Below are 24,561 nucleotides of genomic sequence, written 5' to 3'. Positions count from 1 at the left end.
CTAACCATCAGAAAGATTTACAGAACGATGTAAAAACAATTTTCCAGGTGATCATTCTATTAGATGACTTTTTAACTCTAGAAGTTTTTTCCTGGGTATACACACAGCAGTGAACCAAAATAAGAATGAGAGGATAATCACTAATACTAATGAATATAAACATTCTTGTATGTTCTTAGCTACACTTCCCATACTATGAGAATGCATGGGAAAGCTGGCCTGCAGATGGTCTTACAAGCTATCAGAACATGGTTTACACCTAAAAAGCTGGTTCTTTATTCTGTTCTTCAATTCCACATGTTGGTAAAACAAGCTCTAAAATCCCTTTGTTAATTTGTTTTATGGAGTTTGTGCCTTGAATGAATATGCAGAAAAGCATATTAATGGAGGGCCTACAATTTTTTTTTTTTCAAAACCAGCAGGGTTTGGGAATTTAAATGCTGTATTTTGCTGCCAGCATGAGGAGCTGCAGAGAGATTAGGATCCTGGCAGCAGGTCAGCAATGGGTAAGGCTGATAGACCAGCCTTTCTCATCCACTGAACCCTAGATCAGATGCAACTGTTTGTATTTGAACTGGCACTAAGCAATAGCAAGACAGATTTTATGACATTATTCTATCAGCTTAACAGCATAAAGGCACTTAGCTGTTTAATTCTTTTTAATGGCTCCTATGAAACAGTACTTTATCAAGACATTAGACAGGAAGGTAGCAATAGCCATCCAGCAGTGGAAAGAGATGCAGGAATTTGAGCACTTGGTTTGATCTCTGTATGTCACCAGTAACATGTTACTAGTAGCTATGGACATGGGACCCCACCTAATTTTTAGAACACCAATTAAAAGTAAGCACAGCAGAAATATTTCCATCACTCTAACTCACTAACTCTAAGACCCTATCTTATAGTCACACAGAGCAAGCGCTGCTCCCAAGTGAGGTTTTCACTACATATAAGTGGAAAAAAGCAATACATGGTGTACATAGGCAGGTCTACATGTCAATGTTTTTCACTATTTCATCATTACATTCTAGCAAATCACATACTTCTCTCAACTACAGCAAATTATCTGTAGGTAGCAAGCCAGCAGTATTTTGCTAGTTTTAACAACTCAGTCAGCTGGGGCAGATGACAGCTTGGAAGAGAAATGACAGGACACTCCCAGGAAAGTGCTGCCTGCATTTTGGTGCATGTCAAATCTCACTGATCTTATTACAGGTGAAATTCTCTCACTTCCTTGTTATGAGAAGGATGGTTGCTCAAGCAGAAACAAACCACAGTATTTCAGCACTAACTTTAAGCCCCAGCAAGATCATAAATTGCATCTGATCAAAGTGAAATTTGTATAAAGGCTATTGTCTTCTCTTGCATGGATTTAAACCACAGCATATATCTGTGTACATTTAAAACATTCAAGGAAACATTTTTACTGCACTGAAACATGTTGGGGCCTACAGAATTGCCTAAACCCTGACAACTAAAGGCTTTGAACCCCTTATTTCTTCATGATACATATTAGGTACATGCACATTAGGTATTTTGCTTGAACTGGAGGCAGACTTCTGAATCAAATTTCCTGGCTGTCACCACTCACTGTATTTTGCTCATGTTATGGAACAGTCTCGTAGCACTTGAAGTGAATTCTGTTTGGATAAAAACTAGTTAGAAATAGGTTCCAGGAGTTCATCTCATATGCCTGAACTGTATGTAGATGTTCAGTTCATGGGATCAGACTATAGTTAGCTCAAAAGTACAAAAAAACCCCAAACCAGCCAAACACAAAACCACCACAAATATTCTGCTGGCTAACAAGGCAAATAAAACAAACAAAAAAAAGAAATTAATCAATTTTTAATAGCTCCAAGCCTCAAAATCTCATTAAAAATCCTTAACATTATATATCATGGATGACTGATCTACAGATCTATGACATTTGCTATTGAAAATACAGGCCATCAACCACAGCATTTACTATTTGCATACTGTTTGCAAATCTATACATGTGAGCACATAACTTTATTTAAGATGTAAGAGATTGGTATGGAAACTATTTTAATATGACCACAGGCTATAGCAAGTGTTATGTTTTTCTCTCCAACAGAATAAAGAAAAATGTCACATTCTTTTTTATTACATACTTGTTAGATTTCCACTGACATGTTAACATAAGCAAGAATAATATGATTAAATTATTCTGAGTTGTGCAGTCATAAGAATTGCACATGACTCAGAAAAACTGCAAATTGAAAAAAACAGCTGTACCTCCAACAGGAACTACAGCAACAGATTTTGGCTTTCTCTCTGAAGAGCTTCCTGAATAGTGGGGATTCTGACTCATGAAACCTTTTTTTGGTGCTACTTCTACTCTATTATCATTGATTAAGTCAAGTGCAGCCCCAATATGTCTTCTTTATTGCCAGCCAAGCTTTACAGTTTACTCGTATCTCTTGTAACTCCATAGTTATCAAACCTCTAGCAGACAAGTTTCTTCTCTAGTCATCAAGATTGCTGAGCCTGTAGAGCTCCAGCTTGTTTGAAAGTCTAGAACACAACAAGGAAGGTGGTCAATTGGCCAGTAAATGCCATGGAGGTCGCTTTACACCTTTGAAGTAGACAGTACATTCAGCAACCTTTCAATGCAGTGGGAAAAGCTTTTTAAGGAACTCAAAGGTAAAAGTATACAGGCATCCCTCTTTCCTCTAGGCTATAGATGCACGAGGCTCCTTTTGATCTGGCTGCATTATATTCATACATGTTGCAGTATTTTGAAGCTGTCCCTGCTTTGAGGAAAAAGCTGCACTATAGAAGCTCCAGGGGTTCCTTTCAACCCAAATTATCCTGTGACTCTGAGTCTCGGTTTCTAAGCTGCTATTAGGACATCCAGAAAACACAGAGAATCCAAGCAAAACTTAAAGCTGTACAACAGCTTTAAGAAAGGTACTTGGCCTGGGAACAGCTGTGAGCTGAAAATACACAGAAAAAACAGAGAACTAAAGATTCCAAATATCAGACGCAGAATTCTAGCAAGACCAATTATACCTTTTTTCAAGTGAGTGAAATCAGTTATGACAGCAAGACAGACCATGCTTTGAACTCTTAACTACAGCAACCTATCTGTAGGTTGCTAACCAGGAGAGTTTCAAGTTGCCATTGCTAGCTTTTGTACTACTTTATTTAGCAACAGAGGTAGTAGCTACTTTAATAATTCACTCAACTGGAGCAGAAGCCAGCTTGACACAGTTCCTGAGGAGGCTTTGAAAAGCTTCCCTTTATGTCTCCTCTGCAGCACACTTGGACTGTGGCTTGCAGTTTAATTTCCAAGCACCAAAACCTAAATTAGCTGAGGACAGCAAAAACAACTAGGGTAAAGAAAATAAAAGAAATAAAATCATCACAGCTTAGTTGCTCTGTAGACCCAGCCAGACGGTTGTGCATGTGTGAAATTAAGTTCTTTAGTGATGATGGGATTGTTCACTTATTAGTTATTAGAATTCCTTGAACTTACTATGAACAATTTTGTTTCAGAAACAGCCCCAGATGGCCTTCTCTTGGGCCAGAAAGAGCAAGACTGGATGAGAACTAGAGGGTTCTGATAGACCTTCCCCTCACAATAGCTACTTACACAAACAGAATGAATGTCTACTGGAGTAAGTATTTCCCCAGCTTCTAGAGGAGCTTCCCTAATTACTCTGTATTTGCTTTACAGAAGTGATGATTTCAAAATCACACACACACACAAAAAAAAAAAACAAAAACAAATCACACTTTTAGAATTCCACAAATAGCAGCAGGGGAACCAGAAACACAATAACTTCTCTTTTCTGAAAGTATCCCAAAACTTGCACAATATTGCTAAGAGACACCTATTCAACAAAATGTACAAGTTTGACATAGAGATCATACACATAGGCAATATGTACGCAAACATTTCCTCCTCCTGCTGCTGTTTTTATAAGAAGAATATAAATGCTTAGCCAAGTAATTAAAATCTCTGAATGCAGCAGGTAGCAATAATAGTAATCCCATATCAGGCTGACAAACTGTTCTTGTATGTTCCTTGAGTACATACAAGATAAGTTTCTAGATCACAGTTCCCTGTTCTTATGATAGTCTTTAATTGCCTTCATTTCTGCTAGAAGAACAGGACAAGACACAAGCAATCCAGAAGACTACTGGGAAGTGTCAGAGATGATATAGGAGATTCTGGGTGAACTAGTCAGTGGTGATGCAAAACTGGATTGGCTTTTCACAACTTAGGAAGACTCGAGTGGGAATACAATAATCAGTGCCAGCCTTAGATGTAATGACCATGAACTACTACAGTTCAAGATCATAAGTGAATAGAAAAAGGCAAGCTGGAAAACACAGAATGGACTTAAGCCAAGGGTAAATCATCCCTGATCAACCTGATTGTCTTCTATGGTAAAATGACTGCACTTACAGACAAGTGAACATAGGATATGCCATTTATGTCACTTTAATGAAGGCTTTGACAATTGGATCCAAAAAAATTAATGTACCCAAGCTGGGATACTACAGTGTAAATGGGTGGGCAACCAGATGGGAAAAAGGCTGCTGTAGGATGATGGGGCTAAGAAGAAATCAGTTAATGGGTTCCACTGCACCTCCCACTAAGAGTGCTGCAGGAGTCTGTAACAGGACCTGTCCTGTTTAACATCTTTATCAACGACCTGGAGAGCGCAGTGGAGCACAAAATCACCAGGTGTGCAGGTGGCACCAAAGAGGGGCAACTGTGGATATACACACACAAGAGCAGAGCTGGCATCCAAAGGGACTTAGCCTGGAGACATGGGCTGACAGGAACATTACGAAATTCAACAAAGATAAATGCAAAATGCCGCAATCCAGAAAGTAAACAATACAGGCTGCAATGATTCAGGCTGGCAACAGACTGACTGGCTGGGAAGAAGTGGGTCTGTCAAAAAGGACATGGTGGACAGCAAACCGAGCAGGAGCCACTGGTGTGCACAGGCAAAGGCAGCCAATAGTATCCTGGGCTGTATCAGCAGCAGTATGGTATGACATGGGCTGAGGGAAATGACCACCCTGCTTACCTGGCACTCATTAGACTGCAGAGTCCAACTCTGAGTCCTTAACATTGGAAAGACACCGACAGACTTGAGCAAGTTCAGTAAAGGGCCCCCAAGATGATTTGGGCTGAAGCACATCCCCCATTATGGAACTAAGCTTTTTTAGCCTGGAAAAGAGAATGTTTTGGGAGGAACCTAGAGCAGCCTTCCAGCACCTATGCAGAGGCTATCTAGAAGACAGATCCAGGCTCTCTACAGCAGTACACAGCAGAAGGACAGGAGACAACAAGCATAAGATAAAAGAGAGGCTCAGACTAAATATAATGAAAAAAGAAATTCCTCTTGAGTACAAACACATACATAGGTTGCCCAGAGGAGCTGTACAGTTTCTATCTTAGAGATTTTCCTGACCTGGCAGAATACAGCCCTGAGCAATCTGTCCTGTCTCCATATCTGACCCTGTCTTGAGTAGGAGGTTTGACTTCTGAGATCCCTTTCAACAGGAATTATATTATGGTTTTATAATAATATTTCACTCACATTCCCTGTGATATTACAACCATCTTTCACTAAGCAGCATTCAGACAACAATCTTCACAGAAAAAAGGATCATTTCAAGAAGCACCAAAGTTTTTAGCAACAGAAAAAAACTAATTCATGAATCTGGGTCAAAATATTGCAAAACCTCATTGAGACAGGCCAATTGCAGTGCAATACACAATAAAATACACCCCCAAAAATTTCCCCAAAATTAAACTAACATGCTTTGACAAAACTTACTATACAGATTAAATGTCAGAGCACTAACTAAATTGGATAAGTTAAATAATGGAAAACATTTATAAAAATACTGTCTTTGCAAGGTCCTTAGCATGGAAAACTCTAAGAGAGGGAGTACTCTTGTTTACAAGGTATTATTTTAAAACCAAGACATGCTGTTGTGATTACTTCAAATACTGCAGTGCCACAAGCCACATCAAACAAAACCACTCAATGGTTAACATGCATTTTCCTTTAACTACTCATTTCAAGGCAGAGTCAAACACCAGCAAACACAATCTAGAGAGGCTGAGGCTCTCTTCAAGATATGACTCAAAAGAAGTTTCCAGCCAAAACAGGTTCTGCTCCTGCAAACATTTATTTTGTGTTGGAAACAGAAATCCATTTGCCTATAACAACATATAATGTGAAGTGAAGAAAGGACAGGACCAGTAGGAAAAAATTTCTTTTAATACCATCTTTAACCCAAGCTGCATTTGTCACAGCACTAGCACAACACCCACAGCACCAAAATGAGATTAATGAGGATTTGACTATTAGTATTATTTATTAGATTTGCTGAGGATAACAGATGCAGGGAATGCAGAGCAGACTCACCAAAAGAGATGCAGCTTTGGATCCCTACAGCTGTATGTCTAATACTGCCCTATTGCTCTGCTCTCCACACGGGAGCTTCGCCTGTGTAAAGTAATGAAGTGTAAGTAACAGGTCAGTACAAGATAAATGGGGCTTTTATGCATGTGCCACATTTCCTCATGGTAGCTGAAAGATTATTTCTTTGTATTTAAGTAAATAGATGCATGTAAGTATTTTCAGGGACAAAAAAAATGCTTACCATGTATACTTTGAGAGTTGCACTGCTGGCAAGTTGGAGCACAGCCAGACAAGCATTAGATTTCTGTAGCTACTTAAATAATTATTTTCAGGATTAGATTCACAGATATCAATTCCTCATGTAGGCTTTCTGGTCACTGCTGAAACCCATAACAGAAAAAAGGAATCCACTTTGAATTAAGAAGTTATTACAAAATAGGAGAGTATTAGGATATCATTCAATATTTTGATGTGCAAATAGATTAATTTTGCTAACTGTTAAAACTTCACTGAGTTATCTTTCAAAGAAAATCTTATTTTCCTGGGTATTTACACTACAGAAATCTGATTCCCAAGAATATAATAAGAATTCATACCTAAAGAAAATATATGCAGCTCCTTCTATTTACAAGACATGTGCATGTATTTCTTTTAGCACATTTTAGGAAATAACAAAAAAATTTCTAAAAGTTATCTTTGACAGTAATAGCTCCAGCATACAAGGTGGTTTCATTCAGCCTTTATACACAATTTTTGTGCAGGACAATTTCTCTAGGGAATAAACATCAAAATTCTTAAGTTTGGGAAAACAGTGGGTGTCAGATTTGTATCACCTCTACCTATTCAGTAGCTAGCAAAATCATCAGACAGCTAAATATACCCTTAAAAAGTCAACCTTCATTCACATCATGACATGCATTTAAGTCCTGGAGACATGAATTCTAGCTTCTTAAAGAAGTGAAGTTTCACTGAGTTAAAAACTACTGAACAGTGCCTAGCTGGAGGTTAAAATACCTTTTCTTGCAGGAAGTATTGACCTGAGTTTCCCCAGGCATTCAGGTGATAAATCCTGAACACTTTCTCACCTCTTCTCCCCATTTAGCTCGAAGGGAGGCAACCCTCAGAATGCTGCCCAGGACCAGGAGGCTTAGAGGAGGCAGCCAAGGGTCAGCTACCACTTCACCTAATTGGAACTAATCTGCATGTGGCACAGCATGGCCTGAAGCCAGGAGCAGGTTTAGCTACACAGATGGATGAGCTCTTCCTGCCTATTTAGATCTTCATTTTCCCCCCACAGCATTCAGTATGGGCCATGATTTACAGTCCTGTCTAATGGATTTTCATGGATCTAGGAAATTGTATGTTCAGGAGACTGCATATCCATTAATATCCCCTCCACTTTTAATTGCAATAGAGCAGAAAGTAAAAGGACATGGATAAAATATATCAGGACTTACAGATTCAACAAGGGTCTACTTAGATATACTTTTAAAGAGCTATCAGCTTGCTGACTGATTACTGCAAAAACTAAAAGATGATTCCCCCCACCAGGGAAAGAAATTGTATATGGAAACTATTATAGCAGTATGAAGACAACAATGTAAACATTATCTAAAATGACTAATTATACAAGACCAAGTACTTCATACTAGTTTTCATCCTGAACACTTCTCAAATGCTGTTTCCCTATTCAGATGAGAAAACTAAATTGCTAACATTTAATATTCTTAGTGCATGACCTAGTTTCCAGTCCAGTGCCCAATCTACTACAATATTTTGTCTCTCTTGATAAAGCAGAGCTCAGTAATTAAGGGGGGAAAATGTGTGTACTCACATGCATTACATAGTTCTGAAGACAAAGAAAGCCTTTAAAGATTTGTCAAGTGTATCTCAAAGCAGCCCAGAAAGGGTGTGTGTCAGCCACACCCCCTGTTTAAATTGCTGGTGGTACACAATGACAACTATATGATGCTTTCCTATATTCATCTATTCTTCTTACCTCTGTTTTAACCACTACTCCTTACTAGTAGTAAGGAGTAATTATAGTTACCAAGTCCTCTAATAGTTAGAGGACTTGGTAACTATAAAACCAAAAGAAAGTTACTTCTTGCCACAAATGACACAAAGTTCCTGAAGTTTTGGAAATAATGTTAGTTTGAACGATGAGTGTCTCTATCCTAGAGAAATATTTCTTTTCCCAAGAATTACACCTCAAAAGAAAGCACTCACTTTTTTTTCCTCCTTGGTGTTTATCCCTGTACTCCAAGAAGCACAAGAGCTCAGTACCATAAACAGCCTGGCAGGAGCTCAGAGGCTCCAGTTCCACATAGACTCCTGACCCGGAACGCTTTGCTCTTACGGCAAACACAACACGAGTGGCTACAAGACAGAGCCACACTGGTTCTGTTTCCCCAGGTAAGATGAAAAGTGAGATGCTCTGCTTTTTCTGAGCTTAGATAAATTGCTCCTTTTAAGCAGCTGCTGAGTTTGAGTGCTGCAAGTCCTCTTGGTACTGCAGTACACAGTAAGACATCTTTTCTAATACCTCTTTACTCACTCAGATTTATTTATTTATCCCCAGATACAATAGATGCACTTAGTTGATCCACTGTGTTGTGCTAAATGAAAGAATTGCCATGCTCTATAGGCATTAAAAAACGTAACTCAGAATTAGCAAGCAGGTTTTTACCTGACCCTTGACTGACCTAAAAACCAGGCAGATGCCAAATTCTCTATTACATGAACAAGAGTAATGCTTTATCCAGACTCCATTTACAGAAAGCTATGCAATTGGTAAGCCTCAACCTCAGAGAATCCGTCATGAACTCTTGTCTTAACAAAAAGCAACAAATACAAAAACAGATAAACCACACTGATTTTATGCTCTCCCAAGACTATAGTAAGTCATAAATTTGCATCACTGAATTTCAAAACACTCCTGGGATAAAGGCAACTTGAAACATACCAAGATGATGTCTTGGAATTGAAAGGACAACTGTCCCACATGAGCTCCAGCTGAAGCAAGAGAATAATTTCAGAGAAAACTTTGGAATTAACATGTCAAGCAGTCACCTAAAACATATGATCTGAGGAAGACTGAAACGACTGGAAAGAGATAACAAAACTGCTGCAAGATCTCACTCCTGCAGAAGGCCCAAGAGCCTGAATCCCAATCCCTTGAAAGAAGGCTCTCCATTCTTCCCCAGCCCTTCTTCCTATGACCTAACTTTTAAAACTGGCTTATGCCTGGGCTAAACCAAAGCTACACAAACCTAAGGACCTTAGGGAATTACTCCAATAACTGCTACAGCACAAAATCAAAACTTTGAAATTAATTTTAACAATTTTTTTCCATTTCCCTGTAAAGAGCAGCATATAAATTTACCTTTCAATAGTAGAGATTCAAGTCAAATAAAAATGTTAAGTGCTTTGGCAAACTCAGTTATTCATTTTACTTGGACAATACTATGTTCTTCTATTCTGACTTTTATCTGTAACTAATGAATTCTCTTTTACTATTTGAGTAAAGAGGCTTTACTGTCTCTTTCGTAAATACATCCCACACACATAAATCTGCTTTGTAAAGTCAGGTATCTGGAGGATGAAATCCAGTAAGTCAGCCAGATACCAGTACCATAAATGTTACAGCATGCTTCATAATCATTACTATGCACTCCGTTCCAGCACTGATTTAAGGCAAAGATTTTTTTTTTTCTTGGTCGTTAAAAAGCCAGAATTATTTTTGCCTTTCTGGAAAAAGGAATTATGTACTTCAAAATAATTCATGCTCTTCTCATGCAGAGCAGTACTATCTAAACTCCATGCCAAAAGAAAACTTAAAAGGGTATCACCCACAAGGGACAAGAGGAAGAAAACTAAACTGTGATATCCAATCTGAACTGGATACCAAAATGATTTCATACCTCATAGCACCTACTCTGTTATAAAGATAAACACAATTCATTAATAAGACAGATGAATCTAAAATACTAACAGAAGACTCAAGACTGCATCTATTTAAGCGAAGTTACATTGAACCAAAGGTGTTTTCAATTTTTTAAATCACTTCTAATGATAAGAGGGATAAGGAGAAGCAGAACAGTAATTTAGTTTTAATATTAGACTTCGTTTTTTGAGGGAAAAAAAAATTCTAAGCCAGAAATGGGTAACAGCTGCTACTAAAAAAAACAAAGCAAGCAAAACCTAAGCATAAACATGCAATGATAAAATTCATGGTTGCTCTATGTCTCACTTATATCTTAGGACTGAGGAATGTGCTTTCTGAGCTCCCACACCAGACAATTACATCCTGACATATTTCCACATCTTTGGCTGAAAGGCTGAAATAATCAGATCATAAGAGCTTTTTTCCCTTCAGTTCTACGTTATGTGTTCTTTATGTATATAAAAAGCGCTTCCTCTGCTTCCTCTATACTGTAAACAAATTCAGGCCCTGCTCAGAGTATTATGTTTCACACAGAAATAGGCACTAACAGTGTTCAAGTAAATTACAAACACTGATTTGAACAGAAAGTACACAGTGGCCTGCAAGGACTGCCTCCAGGGTGCCCCGTGACCTCCTTCTTCTAAGGCAGGATTTTTGCTTCCGGAATTATGCAACAAATTACATTAGCAAAGCTTAAGACCAAAACATGTTTCCTTATGCATGCAATGCAGGGGTTATTTTTCATTAACTCCTAAAATAAGCTATACCAAGGTATATGCATAAGTAATTCTCAGACAAAATTAGAGACTTGTTTTTAACAGAAACAAACTTAGCTTTCTCCACAGCATTTCTTATCACTGAAATTAACCAAAGATTTGGATTGTTAAAATCATCTTAACTAAACATAAAATGAGATACTGTAATATTCATGACTTTAAACAAATTAGTCAGACTAGACAAAACCACTTACCCTGTAAACTATTAATATTTCAACATTTCTTTCTACACTGGCTGCTAGGAAACAAGCAATCTGTGAAGGTTAAAGGCACTCAAACTCTCCAGATGACAATGGGTTGGGTTTTTTGGTATTTTTAAGGATTAATGCATTATTAATTTCATGGCAGTTTTGCAGCTGCTTCCTCTCTTGAATCCTTCTATCATTCATTTACTCTCATTTACTCTACCAAAACTGGTATTAGGGTCAGGTTCTTAGGTCTTTCCCTAATATCTCCTACACAAATTTATCATCCTTATAAATGCCATGAGCTTATTTGTGAGAATGTTCCAACCCTTAGCTTTCCTGTGGCTGGGAGATCCTGTCAGCTCCAGCTCCTGGAGCTATCTGTAGTGTGTCACACTGACAGTCCTTTGAGGCAACCTTAAAATTCCTACTATCACGCGGCACATCACGAAATCAAGAAAATTGGTCATAATGATAACCCAACACATAATTACACAGCAATTTTCTTATTTCTCTGGAAGCATATAATTTCATTCTAGAAAAAAAAAAAGAAATATTTCTAAAATGTAAATTCATGGAGATTCAGTATCAATATGTGTGAGAGCAATCATTTACTTCTCAATTAAAGGTATAAATTTGCTGCTGAGGGGAGAAAGGTTAAGGTAAAGAAAAGAGTGACTGACAGCAGCTCAATCTATGAAGGCTGCATAGGGTGAACAGTAATAAAAATTATTCAATTCATTTTGACAATTTCTTAAAGCACCTATTAGGTGGCTTCCTCATCTTCCTTGACTCTTCATCCATGACTTTGATTTTTTATTCAATTCATTTTGACAATTTCTTAAAGCACCTATTAGGTGGCTTCCTCATCATCCATGACGTTGATTTTTTATTTTTTTTTAGGATGAGCAGATATACAACACAACCCACAGAGAGCATGCACAGTTGCAATTTCAGAACCAGAAATCACTTCATAGGTTTTGAGAACAGGACATCAACAATAAATAATACTTCTTAATATATCAGTTGGGTAAGGTAGATTTCTCATGATTGCAAGCCCTTCCAAAAAGCAGTGCTGGTGACTGTGTGCTCTTCTCCTGTGACTCTTCTCCCTGAATGGTATGGCAGAACATCCTAGCATCAAGCCAAATTCATCCTCTGCCTCTGAATAGAAACCATCAGCATCTTAATTTAAATATTTGAATTCCTGCATCAGATAAAACACTTGGAAGCACCAAAGCCTTTCCCCAGTCTCCTGCAATTTAATGCATAGCCTTGCTGCTTCTACCTATCCATGGGGAAGTTTGTTCCAAGTCCCACCTATCCTAGTTTGTAGGTACATATTTGCTGTGTCATGTTTGCCTGCAGTTTCCTGTACAAAATTTTGGCTACCATATATCACAAACTGTTAATCCTACCCACATTCTATTGCCTTTTTCCTATACCAGATTTAGCTCCTCGGTGTTATGTTAAACCAGACAGCAGAGATAATTTCTGTAAAACTATTCACAGGCCAGGCCTGATCTAGACACAGAGCACAGAGAAAGCACCTCCAAGAATGACAAGAACATTCAAACAAAGCTTAACTAATGACCTACAACCAACAAACTTTATTATTGTATAACCAATCTCATTAGACAGGCACAAAACCCAACAGTGTTATTTCTGTTATTTTCTGCACTTTCCATGCTAGTCTTCCAGCCATGATGGGCCACAGAGCCCACAGGCAAGCTCCATACATTTACTCCCTCCAAGGGAGCACAAATGACACCTTACAGGAGCTCTTCAGATTTGCAGGGAGGACAAACCACTTGCTATTGCAGCTGAAATCCCAGGATCATGTCCTCCATGAATGATCCTTTTGAAGCTTCTTCAAAACATCTGTTCCACTAAAAATTCTCAACTATATACTGGAAAAAACTTTATGAAGGATCTAATTGAAGGGTATTAATACTCTCTTTCAGACCTCCAGAGCCTGTAGCAAGCAGACCTTTGGCACGAAACTCTGCATCAACCCCTGCAGGCATGGGAAACAGCAGGCAGAAGCAAGTAATGAATGAAATACACAGCCCACCTGAGCAGGCAAGGAAGGAAAGCATGACAAAGCAGAGATGGCACATTTTAACCTCTGGTCATTGGTTAATAAGAAACATTGCTGTCACACGCGGTTCTCTTCCTCCTCTCCTCCACAAGGTAAGCAGGGCTGGGGGGAGGGAACCTTGTGCCTCCTACGGTGGCATCTTCTGTTTTTTTCAGCAACAGCTCAATACAAGACACTGATTCAGCAGAATTGGATATATGAAGTGCAGAATGCAAAGTAAGAACCTCTCTGCAGTTTATTTTACCTAGACAGAAGTAAAATTTCTCAGTGAACTCTACTCCTATTTACTGTCAGCATCCATAAGCAGGATTAAAAAAACAACACTCAAGTACTCTGGCCAGCATCTCTATAAAACCTACCGTCAAAAGGCACATTTAACTCAATTTAAATACAGAGATCCTGTTTACATGGTGCTCTGTGCCAAGATTAATGTTTCTATTCAAGCAGCATTTAATCAACAACTATAGGATTTCTCAATCAAAAGTAAAAAGGTCAATTTTGTATTCAACTATTGAAGTTCACAAGAAAATTGCACAACTGCAAATAGTTTTTAATGCCTGAAGCAGATTTGCAGGAAAACAGTTCTAGGTTTCAGCTTCCTGTGACAACTTACACCACTATTCAGTTGCTATTAATGCTTTTTAGCTTACTGCATAACTTCTTCTCCTTCATTTTATTTGCTTTTAATTCAAGTCACAGAACTTTGTTCCCAACTTGCTGTCTCAGCACTGTTTCATAACTGCAAGCAAAGAACTGGAGGCCAACAGGAAGAAAAGAACATAACACCAACCACAGCAACTTACCTACTAGGTCAGAAGCAAAGTATTGGAAGCAATGAACACTGCGAGCTGTATACATTAAATAGAAGACAGTGATAAAATAATCTGATTTAAACTCTCTGTGCTTTTTCCAAGACTTTCTCCTTATTAATAGTATACAGGACAACCTGCCTTAAAATAAGAAAATTGGAAAAAAAGCACAGAATTTATTGTTAAAGCCACTCCACACATACTGAAAATAAAAGCAGTCATACAAAAGACATCCCACATGATTACTCCTCCCTCACACCTCAACAAGGTGTTTACAGAAAGGAGGAATATGCTACCAGTGTGACAACCTCCTCACCCAGCCCTGTGGTACCCACCAGTGAGCCACCATCAAGCTCACACCCTTGCCCAAAACCCAAACACACAAGGTGGCTGCATTCTGCCACTCTGCAACTTATGATCCTGATTGTTGAAGAGAAAACAGTTCTTGTACGAGCCAATCTCACACATGAAGAACCTCCTGTTTAAATTGCCATTTTGCAGAACAGCAACTAGTGTTGAATATCCCAGTAAGAGACAAAAAATGCAATGCTTGTCAAAAACATGGGCAAAATTGATAGAAGTTCACTCTAAAATGCTTCAAAGACCATATTTATTCACTTTTTGTGCTAGCACAACCACTATACCACATACTCTTGTCAAAAACCTGAAAAATCACATGGTTATCCCTACCAAGATAACCTAGACTTGATAGGTTATCACTACCAAGATCAGAATTGCTCTGCTATATGATCTGGAAAGGATAAGAACCAAGAACAACTACTTTTAAAAAGTTCAAAGTTTTAAAGGGCAAAAAGTTAAAGGAAGTAGAACACAGTAAGAGCGATCAGCAACTATACTAAAAAGAATTCCTCAAATTATATCTTTACTTTCACATGGAATTAACGATTTTCTCATCTAAAAAGCACTCTCATTCCTACTACCACTTAGATTTTTTGGAAGTTACTTCATATTGCAAGGGATTATTTAATTTTATCTCACAAATTAATTATGAATTGTAGATAATTCTAATATGCAATTTAAAGAAGTGTTTTCCTCTTCCATCCCCAATGTCATCAGCTTTCTTCCAGAACAGCTATCTAGAGGCAAGGCAATGGCAACATTCACTGGGCATTGGCCACTCCACAAGACCCACCCAAAGCACACACAAGTTTAAGATATGAAAATACAAACATTATCTATGGAAGGAAAAATAATTTTCTATTGCTTGATATTTGATAAAGGAATATATTTATTTAAAGGAAGTTCTTAAATGCATCTTGTATTTTACCCATCAGATAGAGAAAATCTCCCTGGAATACTTCTGATTTTTTACTGAGGTTTGGGTTTTCTGAGACCTGTTGCAGGGTTGCCCACTAATGTCAAAGTCATAAAACCTTTTTCATATGTCACCCCATCAAAATCAAATTTGCTTTTATAGAGGCAACTCGTTGTGTACAGAACATAATCTATCTGTATTTCACAAGCTTGCTCATCCCACTGTGTGAAATGTAGAGCAAAATGGGAAGTCCGTGAGTCTCTCTAAGAAGTTTGCAATTGATTGTTAGTAAATTAGTACACCTAGCATGTGTAAACTGATAGGAGAGATATACGTTCATATCTTAATGACCCTCTAATCACCTGCTCATTTCCTCAGCCTGGAACTGATTATTCACCAGAGGCACCTTCACTCTTCAGCCTCTCCTGAGGGTTCCAGTTGAGCCACTGTTAGAAATAAGACACTGGGATGAATGGACCTTCGCTCTGTTCCAGTATGGTCCTTCTAGAGGAAATCCCATGGAAAGTCAATGCACTGACAATCAACTCCAGCCAACAACTAATGTCACTTAGTGAGAACCTGCTAAGGCTCAGGGGCATCACATCTGGGAGACATAAGGGTAAAACACCAATGCAATTGCAGGTGGGATGGACACTGAGTGCTCTCAGATATTCAGCAGCCCTATCAGACAGTCTGTTCTGAAATTCTACAGTGCTTTAGTGCAACTTAAATAAAGAGAAAGAAAACAGTTTGCACGCACATTATACTCAGCAATGACAACAGCAGTCACTCAGTAGAGGAGTTAAAATTAGATAACTGGGGAGGAGAAAGAGCCCTCCAGCACTTAGATTTAATAGAGTCACTTATTTACTGCTCACTGAATTGCTCTGCAAGAATATAAAAGCAGCCTGGAAACAAAGCATTTCTCCAATGGCAAAGTTTCTCAGTCAGGGAAGAGTTTACACTTGGCAACCAATACAGGCTGTTGGGAAAGTTTTGTATTGAAATATGTGATTGTTTATCTTCACACCAAGATTCTGAAAATAACCAGCTTACAGGAAAATATTATTTGCTTAAATATTAAAAGGTAAAAAATAAAAGATGAAACTGTAGTGTTAAACTGTTTGTGAGCCTTAAAATTGTAAACTTGTCCACTGAACAAAGCATGCATGAGATTTACAGTAGGGAAAGAGCAAATTACTTCCACACTTCTGTAGCTCATCAGCTTAAAGAGCATACAACTCCCAGCCAAATCTATTTCAGTGAAAAGAAGTGAAACTGTGTTTGTTTTCCTTGTAACTGCTATTTACAATGTGTTTGGTTGCCTAAGGGAAAAAGACAATTACCAGAAAGGTTCTAAATATACTTTTAAACACTAACAGCCTAAAATTTCAGACAATAAACTGAATTACAATTATTGTCCATATACTTGGACACACATCCTCAAGTAATTAAATTCAGTCTGTTACAATCCACTGTTTGTCATGATTTTTGATGTATCACTGCTGCTGAGATGGCACAAACCATTCAGGGACCCAAAATGCTTTGTAGGGGGTGGGGAGGGAGTGGAAACAAATCACAAAACCACCAAACATTTTTTATTGAACTTTTTCCCGCTGAAGACTGGACATGTTTGTGAATTACTAACATAGTCAAACATTAAGGATTTACAAATGACATTGCTTAGGGAGTCAATTTTGCCATCCAAGTAGAAGTAGAGGCCAAGCAAAAAATAAGAAATTTGAGTTTACCCTGGCATTTACACATCCTTTTCTCTCAAAAGCCAGGAAGATTAAGTATAAAAAGGGACAAGTGTGCAGAAATCCAGTTTTATTATTGAATGAGTGGGACACTCAAATGGAGCACCTAAATAGAGACAGGGTTTGGGGATTGAGTTTTCTGTTTTGATTGGGGTTTTTCTTTTTAAATCTAGCACTTATTCCTTCTTACATCTATTTTTAAAGATGTTCAAGTATGAATGGTTCCATGAAAAATTTTCAATTTGTCGGAGAAAAGGAATGTGTTATTTGAGGACACAGGCCCCAAGCTCCCACATCCTGAAGCTTCCAAGCTGAAGCTGGCAAGCAGGTAAAACAATTCCGGTTTTTACCTCTGCCTTCCTTTCTACAAGTCACTGCTAGATACCACTATTTAGTACTTACAGTCTACTTCTGCCACATAAGTGGAAATAGGCCGCTTAAAACTGGCACCATATCCAAAAGAAAGTGCTGACCCTAAGAAATTGCAACTCCTTGACAGGGCCAAGATAGCAGAAAGTTCTGGCACCTTGCAGGACTGCAAGAAATCCCTGTACTTTAGAATCATTAAAGGAAATATTTTATCTACTTTGAATTGAATTCTCAGCAACCTGATGCTTGTTTAACGGCCTTGACAACAGAAAGTGAACTGGGAGTAGCAGGTCCATGTGTGCAGGCAGGCCACAAGCTATCAAACTGGCAACCATGTGAGCAGCCCTCAACATATCTGAATTTAGTGCACCTACACAGAATCAAATGTACACATATTAGGGTGTAGTACATCGACACCCACAAAAATATCACCTGTCTCAGTCAGAAAACGGGATTACCTATCCTTCACCAGACCAGGACCAGACTTTTCTCACAGGCACAAAGACCAGATTTTTCAGCTGAGCATTTCTAACATCAAATTCTGTTCACTGGTAATGAACAACAATCTTTTCCTGCTTCTCTTCTTTATGGTACACATGTGCTATAACACAACTGAGAGAGTATGAAAGAATAAAGCCTAACCCAGGAAGAGCATGGTGCTAACCCACCAAGACTGGCAGTCTGATCTTCACACAGGCCATTTACTTAAGAGCCGGACTTGATAATCCTTGTGGGTCTCTTCCAACTCAGAATATTCTGTAACTCCTCTCTCCTGTATATTAAAATCAAGTAATGTCCTTCCTCTTTAGCACCTCATCTGGGATGACCCATCCCTTCTGTACACTGTCCAGAGGCAAGATGTAAGGTGTGTAAGCATCACAATGAGCCTGCCTCTGACTGCCCTTCAGTCAATGCATTTTAGAACAGGCCCCTTTTATTTCTTTAAACAAGGTGAGTTTTCTGTTGGGTTGGCCTTCCTGGCTATGCTGAATCAGACTTTTTCCATTAATATTACAGCTGCTTAAATGCAAACTCAGGCAAAACAGCCTGGTTTCTTCTTGGGAGAGCTATATTTTGGTAAATTTTCCTTTCTTCTGACCTCAGGAGACCTTCTCAGGCCTACACAGACTTAAGACAGGCTCTAAGGAAACTTTGTAGTCGAGCACCAAGACCAATAAAAGCACTATTCATCTAACTTACACATGGAGCCTTTAGTGATGAGTCAACCTGTCCAGTAAAACGAGAGACACAGTTTTTGTCAATTTATCCAACCTGTCAATAAGCAAAATGACTGTATATATATTCTAATGCGGATGGACAAATCAGAGCACCATTCCAGCTAATGTGCAAGGTGAAATTTGGAGGTAAGGGTCTGACCAAGGTTTCATGTGCTAGGTGTGGCTCATTACCTACCTTTAACCAATTTTCATTTTGGCAGTAAATTCAGGGTTTGTCATATCAATTTAATTATTCTATTAGATGAACTTTGCATCTTTATCAAGGCAGTTGTGCAAACACTTCTCTTTGTTTCCCAGATTAGTTTTACACGTTTAGAAAGTTTGATGAAGCTGAATTATTGTTCTTAAGCAAACTGGAAACGCGTCAAAAAGGTTTTGCTGTGCTGTGGCATCTCTCAGAAAAGCTGACTGCATTAGCTGATGCAGAGCGGGGAGGAAACTGCAGTTGCATTTTAGAGCTCCAAGAGGAATAGTTGCGATAAACACATTTTCCACCCTGCCAGGGAGAAAACGCAGGACAGCACCAACAGCCACTTCTGCCCGCAGGAAACGAGGTGGGGCATCCGTGCAGAAGAGGATTGGAAAAGAAGGAGGGTACCGGGAAAACAGAAGCACGGCAGCAGGAACTCGCATCAGAGCGGCGTAACTTTCAGCAGCATCCTCCTCCTCCAGTGCTGCTGCTGCAGCTCCTGTCCCCTGGGGCTGCCGAGGGATGGCTCCGCGGCCCGGGCCCGCAGAGGCGGCGGCGGGCAGGGCACCGGCCGCCCCCCGCCGCCCGGAGGAAGAGGAAGCGGCGTCTTGGCAGGACCGCCCGTCACCCGCGGGGCCGCGGCGAGGGCGAGGGCGAGGGCAGCCGCCCTCCTCGCCCAGCGGCGCACCTGCCCTGCCCGCCCCTACCTTGTTGAGGTGGGGGTCGCGGAGCACCTCGTAGCCCCGCTTCATGGTGAGCTGCAGGGTCCGGGCGCCGTCCCGCTTCTTGTGGTCTCCCTTCCCTGCTTGCATGGTGCGGCGCGGCGGGGCTGACTGCCGTCAGGTCGCTGCCGGAGCGGAGGCAAAGTGGCGGCGGCTCCTCCTGCTGAGGTGACCGCCCGGCGGGGTGGGATGATCCTACCGGAGGGCGGGAGGGAGAGGGAGGGGGCAGAGCCGCGGCGAGGCGCCGCCGCCGCGGGAGGGGGTCACCGGCGAGCCGCTGAGTCACGGGCGGCTCCACGGGCGGCCGCCCAGGTGCGAAGGGCAGCGGGGTGCGGGCCCGCAGCCCTGCCCTGCCCGGGGATGCAGGCTGCGCTGCCTTCTAGCGCAGCGCAGGGGCCCCCGGAGAAGAAGGCCGGTCCGGGATCACCTGCTGCGGGGGGCTGGCAGGCGGCTCTGCCTCGTCACGCCGGGTTCGGCACAGGGGCTGCCGAGCGCCGCGCCCGGACCCCATGGGCCCGGACACCGCTGACCCCCCTGGCGCGGCCTCACGCAGGAGCCGGGCCTCTGCGCTTGGGTCACGTTCAAGTTTCACTTTCCTTCTGCTATTTAAATGGCCATGAAATCCAATCCTTCCCGAAGGGGACGGGCTGCATAGCTTCGTACAGTCCGGAGCACATGTTTGATGCAATTAGCTGTGGTGGCTGGGGTTGTGCCTGGTCAGGATGGAGAGCACCGGGGCAGAGCAGGTGCTTAGCTGGTTTGTACCGCTAGCCCTGACATTTGTTTTCAGTATGTTCTGAAATTCTTTGTGTGCAACCCATTGTGTGCTGTATCACTGTGGCCTTATTCATCTAAATTCAAGTATGTAAGCAAAAATAATTTCCATATGGATGCTGTAGTCCTGCTGGAGAATTTGCACAGCTTTAGATGTGTGACTAGAGGATTAATTTAGAAGGGTTTTGTTTCTGTTGTCAGGCAGCAATGAACAGATACAAATTCTGCAGCTCTTTCAAACTTACCTCTCCACATTTAATCAGTAGACCTTGTATCCATGCACTAATGGATACAAGGCCTACTGATTAATCTTTTATTAAAAAAAAAATCTTTTATTTAAAAAAAATACTTCCACAGAATCTGGTTTTACCAAATTTCCTATTAAGTAGCTCTGAGAAGTTTCTTTGCAGATAACTAACAGAGGAAATTTGGAAGCATTCCAAGTCTCTATTCTGGAAAGTTGACTTGCAAGTCAGCAGAAAATTCAGTAAATAGCTTTGTCCCTTGCTCCACCATCTCAGTATTATGGAAAGCAGTAAACTAAAATTAAAATTTTCTTCAAAACTTTAAACCTGAAATCTTTCTGATCAGTTATCCAGCTTTCCTTGGATTTCTCTGACTAGCTAAATACCTTCCTCCCCACCCAAGCCCTGAATATTACTTTTAGTAAGTATCAGGCATATGTGGTTTCATCTCGGCTCTTTCTTAGTTATAAACTTGAAAAGCAACATAGAAACATCCTTTCTCCTTTCTTTGTGAGTACACTGAAACCATTCTGATAGAATGCTTACCTAGTGCAATATTTTATCTGAGAGTAATGTCTACTGATGTAATTTTAATCTTCATGTTGCAACACTGTTTATAAAAAAAACCCTCTTTGATTTATGTGAAAAGTCACTGCAATCATTGTGAGTACCTGCTCAGAGGTCTGATCCCAGCATTTGTCCTGACTCACTTTGCCCAAGTTATAAAAGGTATGTAATGAAGCAGCTAAATAAAGTCAGATTTATTGGGATATATACTTTTTTTACATGTAATCAGAATTGAGAAATCATTTACTACTGTGTTTTTAGTGTGAATTTACTCCTCCCTATCTTCCTAAAAATACTATTTATTTGCATTTATGTTCAAACACTAATAAAAACAAAATCATAACTATCTTTTGAGATGAATGAGTTGTAAGAATGGCAACAGATCTTTTCAGCTCAAAAGGAAGACCAAAGAAACAAGCAAAAATGGTGTCATGTGTCACCTGTCACCTGTAAAAATCTTCCACTTGAGACCTGGAACATTTTACCATTTAATGAGATTAGTAGGGATTTATTTGTCCAAGTCTGCTGTTAGTGATTACTTTTCTCCTAGACGTTATACCTTCCTTCAAATTCAGTTGTTTATTTGTATTGCCTTCACAGAGTATCTTTGATCAAGAGAAATTTTAGAGTGGCTGTTCTAGGACCTCAAAATGTTCAAACTGTATAAATAATTCCAAAGGAGTAATGCTCAGCAGTTACATCTGCAGTCAAAGGTCATTATTTATTCCAAAAGAGGACTGCATTGCATAATAATGGCACAATATAGTCCTATTTATAGGACTATAAATAAAGCTTTTGTAAGTGACCAAATTATTTGTAATGGCTGTGTACACAATATAGATTTTTTGGTAAATGTTAGCCCACATTCAGATTATTAGTGGGCATTGTACACTATTAGTGTGTTTCTGCCAGGCACTTAATTCTTTTTCTCAAATGGTTTCTGTATGGAACACATTTAAAACTCTTACTCATGATTTTTCATAAGTACTTCTGGTTTCTTTCCACCTTCTGTATTTCTTGTTTCTCTTAAATCTCCTCATATGTACTAAGGATATATATTCAAGCTCCACTTGAAACAATCCTAGGAAAAAAGAAAAAGACTAGAAGGAAGATTGGTGGTGTGATTTAACCCCAGCCAGAAACTAAGCACTATGCAGCTACTCACTCACTTCCTGAGAGGGGGAGAACTCAAAAAATGGTAAAACATATGGGTTAAGAACAGTTTGATAAACAAAATGAAGTAAAATACAGTGCATAAACAAAATGAAGTAAAATACAGTGCAATAATAGTAATTAAAAGCGAGGTAACAAAAAAAGAGGAGTAAAACCCAAAAAAAACAAGTGATGCACAAGACAATTGCTGACCACCTTCTGACCAAACTCCAGCCCATCCCTGAGCAGCAATTGGCCCCTCGTGACTAAATCCTCTGATTTAATTTAATTAGCATGATGTTGTATGGTATGGAATATCCCTTTGTCAGCTGTCCTGGCTATGCTCCCTCCCAGCTTCTTTTGTGTCTCTGTGTTGGCAGAGTATGAGAGAATGAAAAGTCCTTGGCTGAGGGTGAACACTCTTGGGCAACAGCTGAAACATCAGTGTTATCAGCGTGATTCTCCTACTAAACCCAAAATGCAACACTCTACCAGATATTAGGAAGAAAATTAACTCTTATCTCAGCCAGGAACTTGACAACCTGCTTTTTCAAGCCAGTAGTAAGGATGGATAAGTACAGGGGAAAAAAATTCTTTATTGTATTTAATTAAGATGACTCAATGCATTTAAATATCTAAGAATGGAACTTGGGAAATATCTTTGTGTTACACTATGAGTGATCAGAGGATTTGGACTCTCTCAAACTATTTTTTGAACACTGTTGATTTTGGGAGCCGTATATCCTACTGTGACACTGGGGAGGGGTTATCTTTCAGGGCTACCAGTTTGGAAGAAGAGGAAGGGAACTCCTGTGTCCCAATGAGAACATGCAGTTAACTACTTTTAGGGTGGTATTTGTGTGTTGTGTCTGACTTACCCATTAAGATCTGTAGTCAAACTATTACCAGTAGCAGCTGGGTGCTCACTCTGGGGTCACAGTACTCCAGGCAAGACCTCATCAGCCCTGAATCAATGGAAAGTTACTTCATATGTTTGAAGCGTGCCAGTGCCCTCCATACTTGTCAGCACAATGTTTGCTTTTTTGCAATAGTGCAACACTGTTAACTCCTGCTGGGCTTGTGATCCAGTATAACCCCAGGTCCTTTTTTGTGGGGATAGAGGTTGGGTGAGTTCATTGGGAGAGACTTTTAAGATCACTGAGTCCAACTGTTAACCCAGCACTGCCAAGTCCAACATTAAACCATGGCCCTAAGTGACACGCCTACACCACTTTTAAATGCCTCCAGGGACAGTGACTAAATAAATGATGGAGATGCTCCTTTAACCCTTCTTTTGCTGCTCATGTATTTATAGAAACATTTGTTCCTGTACATTTGTTTACTGAGTTACAAATTTTTATTGAGTTATAAATTTTTTTGTTGGGTTGGCAATACCAAGTCAAATTTGGCAGGGACAGAGGTTAGTTTTAAAAAAGATTAATTGTTTCATGATCTACAAACTAATTGAAGCATTTTAAAGTCTCTGTAACATAAACATTTTACAGCAGTGGGTAGTATTCCAGACTTGTGCTAGGTAATTTGAAAATGAAGTTGAATTTTTCATCATTGGGACGTATGTTTTTAGTTAGGCTGAAGGAGAAGCAAAAAATGAACTGTATAAGCAGTATGAGGTTATTGTTTAATAATGATTTTTTTATTATCTTGAAGAGATTTTTATAACACAAAGGTGGTTTTTGAAAAAGATATACTTCAAAGTAGACAATGCACTCCTGAAGTTAAGAGCAGAATCTAGCAGAAGGTTTGAAATGTCCAAGTACCAACACTGAGCGCTGCCAGCCTGCCTGTCCCTGCCCACACTCCCAGGGCTCCCGCCCACCCTGCCATGGTTCAATACCCCATATCAGCTCTCAGGGTCATCGATCACTGCCCCAGCAGCACCACATCCTTACCTGGGCCTGGCCATGGGCCCCGCTGTCCTGGACCCTGACCGCCTGTGGGCTGACTTGCCAGCCTGGCCTCCACAGCCTCGTCACTACAGAGTCACTCAGCAGTCAGGAGGCTGTCCCTG

The 24,561-nt window shown here is 39.9% G+C and overlaps 1 protein-coding gene across 1 annotated transcript in view; it reads right to left on the bottom strand.

The window, feature by feature from the left end:
• The window catches only part of ME1 (malic enzyme 1), a 156,041-nt gene extending 136,131 nt beyond the window's left edge, over positions 1-19,910 (bottom strand). The window contains exon 1 of the mRNA XM_039727504.1: positions 19,780-19,910. Coding sequence (XP_039583438.1) covers positions 19,780-19,884 — 105 coding nt within the window. The 5' untranslated portion in view covers positions 19,885-19,910. The remainder of the gene's footprint in view (positions 1-19,779) is intronic.
• Positions 19,911-24,561: the final 4,651 nt, after the last annotated feature.

Source organism: Passer montanus, unplaced genomic scaffold (assembly GCF_014805655.1).
Source record: "Passer montanus isolate IOZ18808 unplaced genomic scaffold, ASM1480565v1 scaffold11, whole genome shotgun sequence".
NCBI classification, from domain to species: Eukaryota; Metazoa; Chordata; class Aves; order Passeriformes; family Passeridae; genus Passer; species Passer montanus.
Note: the sequence above shows the minus strand (reverse complement) of the source record. Positions and strands in the feature narration are given on the sequence as shown.